General features: G+C 39.2%; 2 protein-coding genes and 1 pseudogene across 2 annotated transcripts; all 3 read right to left on the minus strand.

The window, feature by feature from the left end:
* Nucleotides 1–559: 559 nt before the first annotated feature.
* Nucleotides 560–1,524, minus strand: LOC100515126 (olfactory receptor 7G1-like; annotated as a pseudogene).
* Nucleotides 1,525–3,696: 2,172 nt separating this feature from the next.
* Nucleotides 3,697–6,399, minus strand: LOC100514947 (olfactory receptor 7G1-like). Its single transcript, XM_005652843.3, has 2 exons — nt 5,445–6,399; nt 3,697–3,719 (listed from the first exon to the last, which is right to left on the minus strand). The coding sequence occupies exons 1-2, from the start codon at nt 6,358–6,360 to the stop codon at nt 3,697–3,699; spliced, it is 939 nt and encodes a 312-aa protein (XP_005652900.2). The 5' UTR covers nt 6,361–6,399.
* A 3,130-nt stretch (nt 6,400–9,529) lies between these two features.
* Nucleotides 9,530–10,480, minus strand: LOC100737921 (olfactory receptor 7G1-like). The gene has a single exon (XM_013990294.2). The coding sequence runs from the start codon at nt 10,466–10,468 to the stop codon at nt 9,530–9,532; it is 939 nt and encodes a 312-aa protein (XP_013845748.1). The 5' UTR covers nt 10,469–10,480.
* Nucleotides 10,481–14,700: the final 4,220 nt, after the last annotated feature.

Here is a 14,700-nt window from a genome sequence, read left to right on the forward strand (position 1 = left end):
CTGATCTCTGATCAAATGTCTTATAGTCATCTCAAACCACTGAGATAGCAACATTACAGCAATTTCAGAGATCATAAAACTGAGTGTGGTAGATGCTGATATTGCCCTTTATAGTTACATTTTATGAGAGATGGGTGTCAGGAATTACTGAATTGGAATTTGCAAGAACAGCTCTCCCATATCTCAGAGTAGGCTTGAACTTGAGGTTCAATTCACCTGGCCCCGATCATGAGATCAGGCTGAATCAAGGTTCTTATGACCACAGACATATTCCGATCCTCTCCCTGACATATCCAACATTTTCCGCTTTTCTTTTAATATTCCAGAAATAACAGTATAACCCTTGCCTTGGTCAGCTTCTTAAGGAAATTAAGGAAGCCAAGCTTACAGAACAGGACTCATTTCTAAAGCATCACTGAGCCATACAAACAGCAAGTTTGTTTCAACCCCAAGTTAAAATTTACTTACCTGTTATGTTGTCTAGTCATTTTAGAATAAGTTAATGATGCAAGAGTCAGACTTTCTGGGTCACCCAGAATTTCTGTGACTTTGATTCATTCTAGAAATCCAAGTACAAAGCAGAAGACACAGTCACAGAAGAGAAGTCTTAATGAGTTTCTTTAAGGCTCCTTTCATGTCCCTGTTCCTCAGACTATAGATGAAGGGATTCATCATTTGAGGGACAACTGTGTACATCATGGAAACTACTGCAGTCTTCCTGGAAGAGTTAGTCAGAGCAGAACTAATGTACACCCCCAAGCCTGTCCCATAGAATAAGGACACAACTGAGAGGTGAGACCCACAGGTGGAAAAAGCTTTGTACTTTCCACCCACGGATGGCATTCTCAAAACAGAGGAGACTATCTGAACATAAGAGAAGATGATTCCACACACAGGAATACCACCAAATACGCTAGTTGCTACATATATCAGGATGTTATTGATGAGGGCATCCGAACAGGCCAGCTTGATGACCTGAACAACTTCGCAGAAGAAAAGGGGGATTTGCAGGTCTGTGCAGAAGGTCAGCTGCAGCACCATCAGACTGTGGAGCAGGGCATCCACAATAATAATTAACAAAGGAAGTAGAATCAGCAGACCACACAGACGGGAGTTCATGATGACTGTGTACCTTAAGGGATGACAAATGGCCACATAGCGATCATAGGCCATTGCTGCAAGAAGACAACTTTCCAAACTAGCGAACACCAGGACAAAGTAGATCTGTGTAAGGCAGCCTGCGTAAGGGATGCTCTGATTCTGTGTGTGGATATTCACAAGCATCTTTGGGATTGTGGTTGTGCTTAAACAGATGTCATTAATAGACAGATTGGAAAGAAAGAAGTACATGGGCGTGTGGAGGTGGGAGTCAGAGCTAACAGCCAGAATGATAAGCAAATTTCCCAGGACAGTGACCAGGTACATGAGCAGGAACAGGCTGAAAAGGAGGGACCGCAGTTCTGGATCCTCTGTCACTTTCATGAGAAGAAAATCTGAAACACGTGTTTCATTTCTCCATTCCATATTGTTGAGGAATCTGATGGAAAAGATGGAGCGATGAGACAATCAAACATGTGTTTTCTAGACCACAAGGAGAAGCATGACCAGAGGCAAAAATCATCTTGGGAATGGGAGGACACTGAGAAAGGGCAATTTAAAATGTGTGTCTTAGCTATTATGTACATAATTCTGTTTCTTTAAAAAAATTTTCATTAACAAACTTGAAGCTGATATAGCAGTGTCAACAATTGTTAAATTTGGAAAGGGTTAACAGGTGGACATTTAAAAAAAATTACACTGCCTACACTGGTTCTGATTATTTAAAAACCTTTGGTAATTTTATATAGAGAAATAGGTAGCCTTGGGAGGCTGCTTGAAGATTCTGTCTGGGGCCCCTGAGACCTCAGAGGCAGGCAGCTGAGATAATACATAGGTATGTTAAGAACCAGGATAGGATGATAAGGTGAACTTTACCAGATTCCCTGCCCTCCCACCACAAGATGGCAACTAATGTCAGAGAATATTATAGCTTTAAATATGTTTTAAAGAGGCACTTTTCAGAGTTCCCTTTGGGGCTTAGCGGGTTAAGAACTGACATAGTGTCTGTGAGGATGTGGGTTTGATCTCTGGCCTTGCTCAGTGGGTTAATGATCTGGCATTGCCACGAGCTGCAGTGTAGGTTGCAGATGCAGCTCGGATCTGGTATTGCTGTGGCTGAGGCGTAGTCTGGCAGCTGCAGCTCTGATTTGTCCCCTAGCCCTGGAACTTCCAAATGTCACAGGTGCATCCCTAAAAAGAAAAAATAAATAAATAAAAGAAGCATGGATTTCCCATGGTGGCTCAGCGGGTTAACTACCCGACTAGTATCCATGAGGCTACAGGTTAGATCCCTGACCTCATTCAGTGAGGGTTACCCCCAAGCTGTGGTGTAGGTCACAGATGTGTCTTGGATCTGGTGTTCCTGTGGCTGTGGCATAGGCTGGCAGCTGTAACTCCAATTTGACTCCTAGTCTTGGAACTTCCACATGCCACAGGTGGGGCCCTAAAAAGAAAAAGAAAAGAAAAAGAATAAAAGAGGCAGATTTCTACCCAGGAAGAAATGGTCTACCCAGGTAGAATGAGTACAATGTTAATAAATGAGAAGTGTTTGAATATAGGTGCAAAGTACACGGAAATATGTGAAGATGACTGACAGGCAAGAGGACTATGGGTGACTCAGTTCTGTCTGATGTATGAACTCTCATACAGCTTCCCCTGGATGAAACTATTGCAAAATGCCTGCTGTCATTTCCAAACATTCATTGTGGGATGTTAGGTTACTTGGCTGGCATCATGGCAGAAGGGTACTTGGCATCTTCTCTGAATGTGCCATATAGGAGATCTGTCCTCAGGAAGGGCAGAAGGACTGAGACTGGGGTTCCCAGGAAGAGAGATCATCTCTGGCAGCAGGCTTAGGTGTGCTATAAATTTTCATGGGAAGGATTGTTGATGAGGTGGTCATAGGCAGAATGCCATCTCTGTAACCCTAGAGGCTCAATTTCCAAATCCTCTCATTATCCAAACAATGTTATTGCCACTGCAATCCCAAGACAGTACAAATCCATAAAGATCAGGCTCTAGAAGGGAGGAATCAGGATGGATGCTTTCCTGATCCCATGAGACCAGGTGTACAACTTGTACTCTTCTCCACTTAGATCTGCTCACTTCCATTTCAAATTCTTTGCAGATATGGACAGGTTATCCTTCTCTCATTGGATTCTGGTCTCCTCTGGGGGGATGAGTGAAGAAATATTTATCTAATTGACATCACCAATTCTGATACCAATTATAGATGTGAAGATATAGTTTATATATGTGGATTTAAATAGAATATTTTAAAATATGTTATTATAAAATTGGAACTCTCAGGCATTTTTCTCTCTAATTGTCACAAATGTTTCCTCACACAATCTTCATTGTGTATATTTAGATAGCAGATAATAATTTATTCTGTGACAATTTTGTCTCTGGTCAATACAGAAAAATTGGTTACTTTTTAAGGATTTTTCATAATTACCTTTTTCTAATTTTTTCACAATAGTTTCAGTGCACACTTTTTTTGCCTTAGGGTGCCATGGATTGAAATTATGTAAAGGACTCATATGAATTAATAAGAAAAAGATAAAACCACTCAGTTGAAATGCCACAATTATATACTTAAAGGAAATTAGGGAGTTTAGCTTGGTGTTAATGATCCAGCGTTGCTGCAGCTATGGCACAGGCTGCAACAGTGGTGTGGTTTCCATCCCTGGTCCAGGAACTTCCACATGCTGTGGTTGCATCCAAAACAAATCAATAAATAACTAAAAGAAAAGAAAGGGAAATTAATATGTGAAAAAAACCCTCAACCACATAATGATGAGATACAGCTATTAATGAAATGCTTTTTACACCCACTAGATTATCAGTTTACTTGAAAGTGTATCAGATCACCAAGACCTTCTGAATTGTATTTGGTTTGGCCACTTAGGAGAAATTTTTGGTACAAAAGGAGAATTCAGGAGTTCCTGTTGTGGTGCAATGGAAACGAATCCAACCAGTATCCATGAGGATACTCATTAGATCCCTGGCCTCACTCAGTGGGTCAGGGATCCAGCATTGCCATGAGCTGTGGTGCAGGTCACAGATGCAGCTCAGATCCAATGTTGCTGTGGTTGTGGTGTAACCTGGAAGGTGTAGCTCTGATTCGACCCCTAGCCTGGGAACTTCCATGTGCCACAAGTGCAGCCCTAAAGAAAAAGAAAAAAAAAAAAAAAAAAAAAAAGGGAAAGAGAGAGAATTCATACTCACTTTTACTCAATATTTTCATTACAAATATAAAACTGTCTTCTACTTCCACCAAAAAATATACAAAAATATTAAAATAGGTGTATTTTTAATAGCAGAAAACTAGTTACACGCAAAATTTTCATCCATATTGAACAGCATACCTACTTTGAAAAGTAACCATACATAATGTGAAAACACAAAGGATTAGAAATAAGTTCCTGATATGACCAACAAGTTGATTAAATCTCGAGGTGCAATAATGAGGGAAGCAATCAAGATTAAAAGATTCACATATTATATTAAAATTTTAAGTTTGAAAGAGGTAAATTCATAAATTGGGCAGGAATATGTATTAGGGAGATAACACAATGACATTTAATCCTATTGCCAGTTTCACAGGGCAAATATGATCAAATATTGGTAATTTCATAGGATCCAATCCAAAAGAAGAACCTCAAGGAAAATAAGTACGGAATTCAGGATAGTATTTGCACTGGAAGAGGAGCAGATGATGTGAGTGGGAGACCCTTCAGGTGGTAATGCAAAACTTTTATATGTGGCTTTAATGAGGACATTTATTCTATGGCAAACTACTCTCTCTTGACAAGGAGATGTTGAGTGTAAGATAGCAGAGGGGTAAAAGGAAGTTGGCAAGTTTAGGGGCATCACTTTTCCCATAAGCACAAAAAAGCAGAGCCATAAGATAGAATTATCTGTGTGAGTATGGAGGTGAAACAGTGGAAGTCTCAAAGGGGAAGAGTTTCCTGCCTGGCACTCAAGCAGAGCTTCCTCTGTTGATGTCCACAGAACAGATGCAGAGAGAGACCACCTGAGGGTCTTGTTTGTAGTAAGATGTCTCTGACCTCCAGCAAGAACTATTGACTTTAAACCTCTGGGGAGACTTGCAAAGGGTGTGGTGTGCATTTATTTTTTACATTCAGAATTATATACAAAGAGCTAATGAAGTTTCAACGCTAAGTTAAAATGAACTAATTCATTATGTTACACAGTCATTTTCAAAGTACTTGATACAAAATCAGGCATTGGATTCACCAGTATTTATGTCTCTTCAACTCATTCTACAAATCCCAGTACAAAGCAATGAAATGTCACAGACTAAAAGATGTCCTAGATACTGATGAGCTTTCTCAAGGCTCCTTTCATGTCCCTGTTCCTCAGACTATAGACAAAGGGGTTCATCATTTGAGGGACAACAGTATATATCATGGAAACCACTGTAGAATTTTTCGAAGAGTTACTAACAGCAGAACTAATGTACACCCCAAAAGCTGTCCCATAAAATAAAGATATAATTGAGAGGTGAGACCCACAAGTGGAGAAAGCTTTATACTTTCTGCCTGCTGATGGCATTCTCAAAACAGAGGGCACTATTTGAGCATAAGAGAAAATGATTCCACACACAGGAATACCCCCAAATATGCTAGATGCAAAATATATCAGGATATTATTGATGAGGGTATCAGAACAGGCCAGCTTGATGACCTGAACAACTTCACAGAAGAAGAGGGGAATTTCCAGATCTGTGCAGAAGGATAGATGCAACAGCATTAGACTGTGGAGCAGGGCATCCACAATGCTAATAAACAGGGAAAGAAGAAGCAACAAGAAACAGAGACCAGAATTCATGATGACTGTGTACTTCAGTGGGTGACAAATGGCTACATAGCGATCATAGGCCATTGCTGAAAGAATACAACTATCCAGACTTGCAAACACCAGGACAAAGCAGACCTGTGTAAGGCAGCCTGTGTACGTGATGCTTTGATTCTGTGTGTGGATGTTTACCAGGATCTTTGGGATTGTGGTTGTGCTTAAACAGATGTCCGTAAAGGACAGGTTGGCGAGGAAGAAATACATAGGGGTGTGGAGGTGGGAGTCACAGCTGACAGCCAGGATGATGAGCAGGTTCCCCAGGACAGTGACCAGGTACATGGACAGGAATAGGCTGAAGATCAGGGTCTGCAGTTCTGGATTCTTTGTCACTTCCATGAGAAGAAATTCTGAAATGCTTGTGTTGTTTCTGGGTTCCATATTGTTGATAAACCTAATGAAAAGATGTCATAACAAGACAATGACATATGTGATCCCTAAACAAGTAACAGAAATATCACAAAAGGCAAATGACATCTTGGGAAATGGGACTAACAGAGAGGAAAGAAAAGAGAAAGTCATTGGTATGCATATTTTTTGTTACTGTAAAAAAAAAGCAACAAAATCTAAAGCTAATACAACAGTCGATAATTAAAATTAAACCTGGAAATGGTCGAGGTGGTTATTTTTTTCACTTTATCTATCTATGCTGTTCTGATTTTTTAAAACTTTTGGTAATTAAAATTTTTTAATTTAAAAATTTTTATTATAGTTGATTTACAGTGTTGTGTCGATTACTGATGTACAGCATAGGGACCCAGTCATACATTATACATACATTCTTTTTCTCATGCTATCTTCCATCATGTTTTGTCCTAAGAGACTGAATTGAGTTCCCTGTGTGGTACAGTAGGGCCTCACGTGGAGTTTGGGGTTGGTAGATACAAACTATTATATATATATATATTTAAATTGAATGAAAAGTATATATATTAAAAAATTTTTTTTTATTGTTATTTCTCCAATACAATTTTTTTTCTACCGTACAGCATGGTGACCCGCTTATACATACATGTATACATTATTTTTTCTCCCATTATCATGCTCCATAATAAGTGACTAGACATAGTTCTCAGTGCTACACAGCAGGGTCTCATTGCTAATCCATTCCAAAAGCAATAGTTTGCATCCATTAACACCAAGCTCCCAATCCATCCCACTCCCTCCCCTTCCCCCAGGCAACCACAAGTCTGTTCTTCTCCAAGACCATGGCTTTCTTTTCTGTGGAAAGATTCATTTGTGCTGTGTATTAGATTCCATATATAAGGGATATCATGTGGTGTTTGTCTTTCTCTTTCTGACTTACCTTACTCTGTATGAGAGTCTCTAGTTCCATCCATGTTCAAACTATTATATTTAAAATGGTAATTTTATAAGAGAAACAGATTAGGGAGGCAGTTGAAGGTTTTGCCTGGATCCCCAGTGACCTCAGGTCAAACAGCACAGACAATTCCTAGGTGTGTTAACAACTAGGAATAGGAAGATAAGATGAAATTTATCAACCTTTCTACCTAACTCCCCACAATCAAGGAATACAAAAAATGTCAGACAATTCTTAAAAAGTCACCCTGATTTAAAACAGAGAGATTTCTACTCACCAAGAAATGGTCCTAGTCATAGCAGAGAGGGATTATAATATTAGTAAATGAGAGATGTTTGAGAATTGGTGCAAAGTACAAGGAAATATGTGAAGAAAGTGATAGTTAGGCAGGAGATCCATGGGTGACTTGGTTTTCATCATCTAACGTATATGCTCTCTTCACAGCTTCCCCTGGATGAACCTGCTGCAAAAGACCTGCCATCATTTTCAAACATTCACGAAGGGAACTTAGGTTACCTGGGTGGCATCCCAGTGGAATGGTGCTTGACATCCACCATACAGAAGATCTCTCCTTAGGAAGAAGAGGCTCTGAATGAGTCATTGGCTACTGGGCAAAAGATATTATTTATGGTAGGAGTGCTACTTCTTTTTAGAAATAGGATTGTTGAATGAGGTGGCCAGAAGCATACCGTAGTTTCTGTATCCTTAGAGATTCAATTTCCAAAGATCCTCATTAGCTGAGTAATTTATTGTCACCGTGATCCCAGGACAATGCAAATTCTTAAGATCAAGATTCTACATGGGAGGGTGTTCCTGTCTCAGTGGTTAACAAATCCGACTAGGAACCATGAGGTTGCTGGTTCGATCCCTGCCCTTGCTCAGTGGGTTAACGATCCGGCCGTTAGCTGTGGTGTAGGTTGCAGATGCGGCTCGGATCCAGCGTTGCTGTGGCTCTGGCGTAGGCCGGTGGCTGCAGCTCCGATTCGACCCCTAGCCTGGGAACCTCCATATGCCGTGGGAGCGGCCCAAGAAATAGCAAAAAAAAAAAAGCCAAAGATAGAAGATACAGCACAAGGAACTATATCTAGTCACCTCTGATGGAACATGATGGAGGATAATGTGAGAAAAAGAATATGTATGTATAAGGATGATTGGGTCACTTTGCTGTACAGTAGAAATTGACAGAACACTATAAATCAACTACAGCAGAAAAAATTTAAAAATCACAAAAAAGAACAAACCGTATTTAAAAATAATGGTTCTGGAGTTCCCGTCGTGGCGCAGTGGTTAACGAATCCGACTAGGAACCATGAGGTTGCGGGTTTGATCCCTGCCCTTGCTCGGTGGGTTAACGATCCGGCGTTGCCGTGAGCTGTGGTGTAGGTTGCAGACAAGGCTCGGATCCCGCGTTGCTGTGGCTCTGGCGTAGGCCGGTGGCTACAGCTCCGATTCAACCCCTAGCCTGGGAACCTCCATATGCCGCGGGAGCGGCCCAAGAAATAGCAACAACAACAACAACAACAACAAAGACAAAAAAAAAAGATAAAAAAAAAAATAAAAATAAAAATAATGGTTCTATAATAGATAAAAACTATTGCCTTTGGAATGGATAAGCAATTAGATCCTGCTGTATAGCACTGGGAACTATATCTAGTCACTTATGATGGAGCATGATGGAGGATAATGTGAGAAAAAGAATGTATATATGTAGAGTTCCCATCGTGGTTCAGTGGTTAATGAACCCAACTAGAAGCATGAGGATTCAGGTTCTATCCCTGGCCTCACTCAGTGGGTCAAGGATCTGGCATTGCCATAAACTGTGGTGTGAGAGTTTGCTGGTGGCCTAGTGATTAAAGGCCTGGCATTGTCACTACGGTGGCATGGGTTTGATCCCTGGTCTAAGAACTTCCGCATGCTGAGGGTGAGGCCAAAACAAACAAACAAAAATAAATAGTAAGTTTAGCCATCATGTTATCTATTCATTTAAGAACGTGGTGATGAAAGAGTCAGACATTCTAGCTCACTAATATTCTTTTTTTTTTTTTTCTTCTTGGCTGACCCACAGAATCTGGAGGTTGTGGGGCCAGGGATTAAACCTGCACCACAGCAGCAACCCAAGCCACTTCAGCGTTAATGTTGGATCCTTAAGTCACTGTGCCAGAAGAGAACTCCAATATTCTAGTTACTTTAATTCATTCTAGTGAACCCATCCCAAATCCAATGACACAATCACAAAAATCTAAGTACCTTACTAATGAGTTTCTTCAAAGCTCCTTTCATGTCTCTGTTCCTCAGGCTGTAGATGAAGGGGTTCATTATGGGAGTGACCACAGTGTACATCAAGGAAGCCACTGCAGTCTTCCTGGAAGAGTCAGTAACTGCAGAACTAATATACACCCCAAAAGCTGTCCCATAGAACAAGGATACAACTGAGAGGTGAGACCCACAGGTGGAAAAAGCTTTGTACTTTCTACCTGATGATGGCATTCTCAAAATAGAGGAAACAATTTGAATGTAAGAGAAAATGATTCCAGAAAGGGGAACACCAGCAAGTACCCCAGCTGCAAGATAGATCAGGATGTTATTGATGAGGGTATCAGAACAGGCCAGCTTGATGACCTGAACAACTTCACAGAAGAAGAGGGGGATTTCCAGGTCTGTGCAGAAGGACAGTTGCAGCACCATCAGACTGTGGAGCAGGGCATCTGCAATGCTAATGAACAAGGAGAGTAGGGTCAGCAGACCACAGAGCCGGGGGTTCATGATGATTGTATATCTCAGTGGGTGACAAATGGCCACATAGCGATCATAGGCCATTACTAAAAGGAGAAAACTTTCCCAACAAACAAAAGTCAGGACAAAGCAGATCTGGGTGATGCAACCTGCATAAGAGATTCTCTGATTCTGAGCCCGGATGTTCACCAGGATCTTTGGGATCATGGTTGTGCTCAAACAGATATCTGTGAAGGACAGATTGGAGAGAAAGAAATACATGGGAGTGTGGAGGTGGGAGTCAGAGATGACAGCTAGGACAATGAGCAGATTTCCCAGGACAGTGACCAGGTACATGGACAGGAACAATCTGAAGAAGATGGTCTTCAATTCTGGATCCTCTGTCAATCTCATGAGAAGAAACTCTGAAACATCTGTTTGGTTTCTGGGGTCCATGTTGTTGATGAATCTGATAAGGAAGATGTGGCAATAAGATAATGAAATGTATGGTCCCTAGACAAACATTAAGATTCTTGCAAGAGGCAAACACCATCTTGGGAATGGAAGGAGTCTAAGAGAAGGGGAAGAAAAAGAAATGCCTTATCCATGTATATTTTATTTATTACTTAAAAAACTTGCAGCTGATATGTCAGCATGAACAATTAATTTTGAAAAAGTTTAGATGTGGTTGTTTTGTTAACTTAACTATATGTGCTGTTTTGATTATTTAAAACATTTGATACTTTTATAAATGTAAACCAAGAGACTAGGGAGGCAATGAAGACTTTGTCTGGGTATTAAGCCACTCTAGGGCCAAGCAAGAGAAATAATACTTAGATGTGCCAAGAAACAGGAATGGAAAGGTAAGGTGAACTTTACTAATCTTTCTGCACCATCCCAACTGTCACAGGAACACAAAGAAATGTCAGAAATTTCTATAAAACTCACCATGTTTTTGGAGTTCCCTTGTAGTGCAGTGGGTTAAGGATCTGGCATTGTCACTGCAGCAGCTGGGGTCACTGCTATGGGACAAGTTCGATCCCTTGCCTGGGTACTTTCACATGCTGCAGGTGTGTGCCCCTGCCCCAAAAGCCACCCTGTTTTAGAGCAGGCAGATTTCTAATCAGGAAGAAATGGTCATGTTTGTAGTAAAGAATATGATATTAGTAAATCAGAGCTTCTTAAGTATTGGTGCACAATACAAAAAATACAAACCATGTGAAGATGGCTTAAGCTAGGCAAGGTAGTGATCTGTTTCTAATTATCAGATACATAATTTCTCTGGATGAAACTGCAAAAAATTGCCCTCATTTCAAAACATTCACTAAGAGGCATTAAGCTAACTGGATGGCATCACAACAGAATGATGCTTGACATCCCTGATGTACCATACAAAAGATTTGTCCTTAGGAAGTGAAGGATCTCAGTGAATCACTCTGTTCCTGGACAAGATGAATCATATATGGTACAAATCTTGGGTATGCTACTTCTTTTCTGGGAAAGGACTCTTGATTGAGGTGGTCATGAGCAGATGGCAGTCTTGAACCCTAGAGATTCAATTTCCAAAGGTCCTCATTAAGTGAGCAATTTATTGCTACTGTGGTCCCAGGATAATGCAAATTCTTAAGATCAAGACTCTACATGGGAGAGCAGGATGACTGTTTTTCTGACCCTATGAGGCCAAGTGTACACCATCTATTTTTCTGCATTTGTGCCTGCTCATGTTCATTTCTTAATTTTTTAAAATCTTTTTAGGGCCACATCTGTGGCATATGGAGGTTCCCAGGCGAGGGGTAGAATCAGAGCTACAGTTGCTGGCCTATGCCACAGCCACAGCAATGCAGGATCCAAGCTGCATCTGTGACCTACACCACAGCTCATGGTAATGCCAAATCCTTAACCCACTGAACAAGGCCAGGGACTGAGCCTGTGTCCTTATGGATACTAGTTGGGTTCGTTAACAACAGAGCCATGACGGGAACTCCCATGTCTTAATTTTTCATAGAGTTGTAAGAAGTATCATGGTGGGAAGGTATAATCTCAGTACATTTAGTTATATGTACCTATTATCTAATAGGTTTCATTGGTAGTTCATGTTAATATTAATTAAAATATTTTTCGTCTTTAAGGAATTGAATATGTTCCTTTTATCTATCAATTTTATTCTATTATTCATTGCTACCATATGAACTTCATTAGCCTATATCTTTCTTAAACCCAACATGAGACAAGTTGGTATTGTAATGTCACCTCTTACCATTTAATCTTATTTGCCTCAAATACATAAAATAAAAAAATACAAAAGACATGCAGATATAAAATTTTAGCATTCAAGGGCACAGGTGGAGGTTTGTTATTGAGAAATATGAGTGAACACAAGAGCTGTGGACACTGTTTGAGACCATGACTGTGGACTTAGAAAAGTAGAAAGTTTCAAAAATAAAAAGGCTCCAAGGCATATTGGAGTAAGCTACCTAATGGTTTGATGGCTGCTTTGTTGATATTCTCAAAATCATTTAGCACCTGGACTTAGTTATTGGATGGAATTCAAGGCTAGAGAACCAGCGATTGATAAGAACAACCGTGAATCTGTTAGATGATAAAGCATGAGCATAAAAATGGAAAGACAGTGAGAAAAAAGAAAAAAACTATCCACTAAAATGAACCCACATTCAAATTTTAAAACCAAGAAAAACCTTGAAAAACCTTGAAAACACAATTGATGGGATGCCACAAAAGCATTTCTTAGAAGGAAGTTCCTAGTGATACATGCCTTCTTCAAAAAACAAAAAAAATTGCAAATCAACAACCGAAACCTACCACCTAAAAGAACTGGAAAAAGAAGAACAAACAAAACCTGAGGTCAGCAGAAGGAAGGAAACAATAAAGATCATAGAGGAAATCAATAAAACAGAGATTAAAAAATAGGAAAAATCAATAAAACCAAGACCTGGTTCTTCAAAAATATAAACAAAAATGACAAACCTCTGGCCAGGCTCAACAAAAAGAAAAGAGAGATAACCCAAATAAACAAAATAAGGAATGAAAAAGGAGAAATCTCAACTGATAATGGCGAACTACAAAAGACAATAAGAGAATACTGTGAACTATCATATGCCAACAAATTTGACAACCTAGAATAAATGAATAACCTTCTAGAAACATATAGCCCACAAAAACTGAATCAAGAAGAAACAGATAATTTGAACAGACCAATCACTAGAAGTAAAATAGAATATGCAATTTTTAAAATTTCTTACAACAAAAGTCCAGGACCAGATGACTTCACAGAAGAATTCTACCAAACATATGAAAAACATATAAAGCAATCATTCTCAAATTCTTCCAAAATATTGAAGGAGGAACATTCCTAGACATTGTAGGAAGTCACCATCACCCTAATAGCAAAACCAAAAATACTACAGAAAAAAGAAAGTTATAGGCCAATACCTTTGATGAATATAGATGCAAATATTCTCAAAAAAATTTAGCAAACCAACCCCCCCCCCAATAACACACAAAAACACGTAAAAAATATCAAACACAATGACCAAGTGGGATTCATCCCAAGTTCACAAGAAGGATTCAACATATGCAAATCAATCAATGTCATACACCACGTTAACAAAAGAAAAGTCAAAAAACACATGATCATCTCAGTAGATACAGAAAAACATTTGACAAGATTCCACATCCATTCATGATAAAAACTCTTACCAGAGTGGGTATACAAGGGCCATATCTCAACATAATAAAAGCCATTTATTACAAACCACATCCAATGTAATACTCAATGGAAAAAAGCTGAAAGCCTTCTGGCTAAAATCTAGAACAAGACAAGGATGCCCACTCTCACCACTATCATTCAACGTAGTATTGTAAGTGCTAGCCAGAGCAATCAGACAAACAAAAGAAATAAAAGGCATTCAAATTGGAAGAGAAGAGGTAAAATTGTCACTATACGCAGATGACATGTTATTGTATATAGAAAACCCTAAGGACTCCACACAAAAACTACTTGAACTGATCAATGAATTCAGTAAAGTAGAAGGATACAAGATTAACATTCAGAAATCAGTATGCATTTCTGTACACTAACAATGAAATATCAGAAAGGGAATGTAAAAAAATGCCTTTTAAAATCACACTAAATAAATAAATAAATAAATAAATAAATAAATAAATAAATAAAATACCTATGAATAAACCTGACCAAGGAGGTGAAAGACTTGTACACCAAGAACTATAAACATTAATAAAGGAAATTAAAGAGGATTCAAAGAAATGGAAAGATATCCCATGTTCCTGGATTGGAAGAATTAATATTGTTAAAATAGCCATACTACTCAAAACAATCTACAGATTTAATGCAATCCTTATCAAATTACCCATGGAATTTTTCACAGAATGAGAACAATCCAAAAAATTTATATGGAACCATAAAAGACCCAGAAATGCCAAAGCAAACATGAGGGAAAAAAAGCAAAGCAGGAGGCATAAATCTCCCAGACTTTAGACAGTATTACAAAGCTACAGTAATCAAAACAGTGCTGTGCTGGTACAAAAAGAGACATATGGTTCAATGGAACAGAATAGAGCCCAGAAATAAACCCAGACACCTACTGTCAATGAATCTTCAACAAAGGAGGTAAGAATATAAAATGGGAAAAATATAGTCTCTTCAGCAA

Source organism: Sus scrofa, chromosome 2, assembly GCF_054392235.1.
Source record: "Sus scrofa isolate SSC_HxYL_T2T_F1_AM1 chromosome 2, Sscrofa_HxYL_maternal_Yorkshire_Landrace_v2.0, whole genome shotgun sequence".
Taxonomy (NCBI): domain Eukaryota; kingdom Metazoa; phylum Chordata; class Mammalia; order Artiodactyla; family Suidae; genus Sus; species Sus scrofa.

Bases quoted from the DNA above. Each gene is read 5' to 3' on its own strand.
- LOC100514947 (XM_005652843.3), bottom strand. From the start codon at position 6,360: ATGGAACCCAGAAACAACACAAGCATTTCAGAATTTCTTCTCATGGAA. The intron at 3,720-5,444 runs GTATCTAGGACA...ATTAACACCAAG, and splicing joins AGCCTTGAGAAAGCTCATCA to CTAAACTCCCTAATTTCCTT.
- LOC100737921 (XM_013990294.2), bottom strand. From the start codon at position 10,468: ATGGACCCCAGAAACCAAACAGATGTTTCAGAGTTTCTTCTCATGAGA.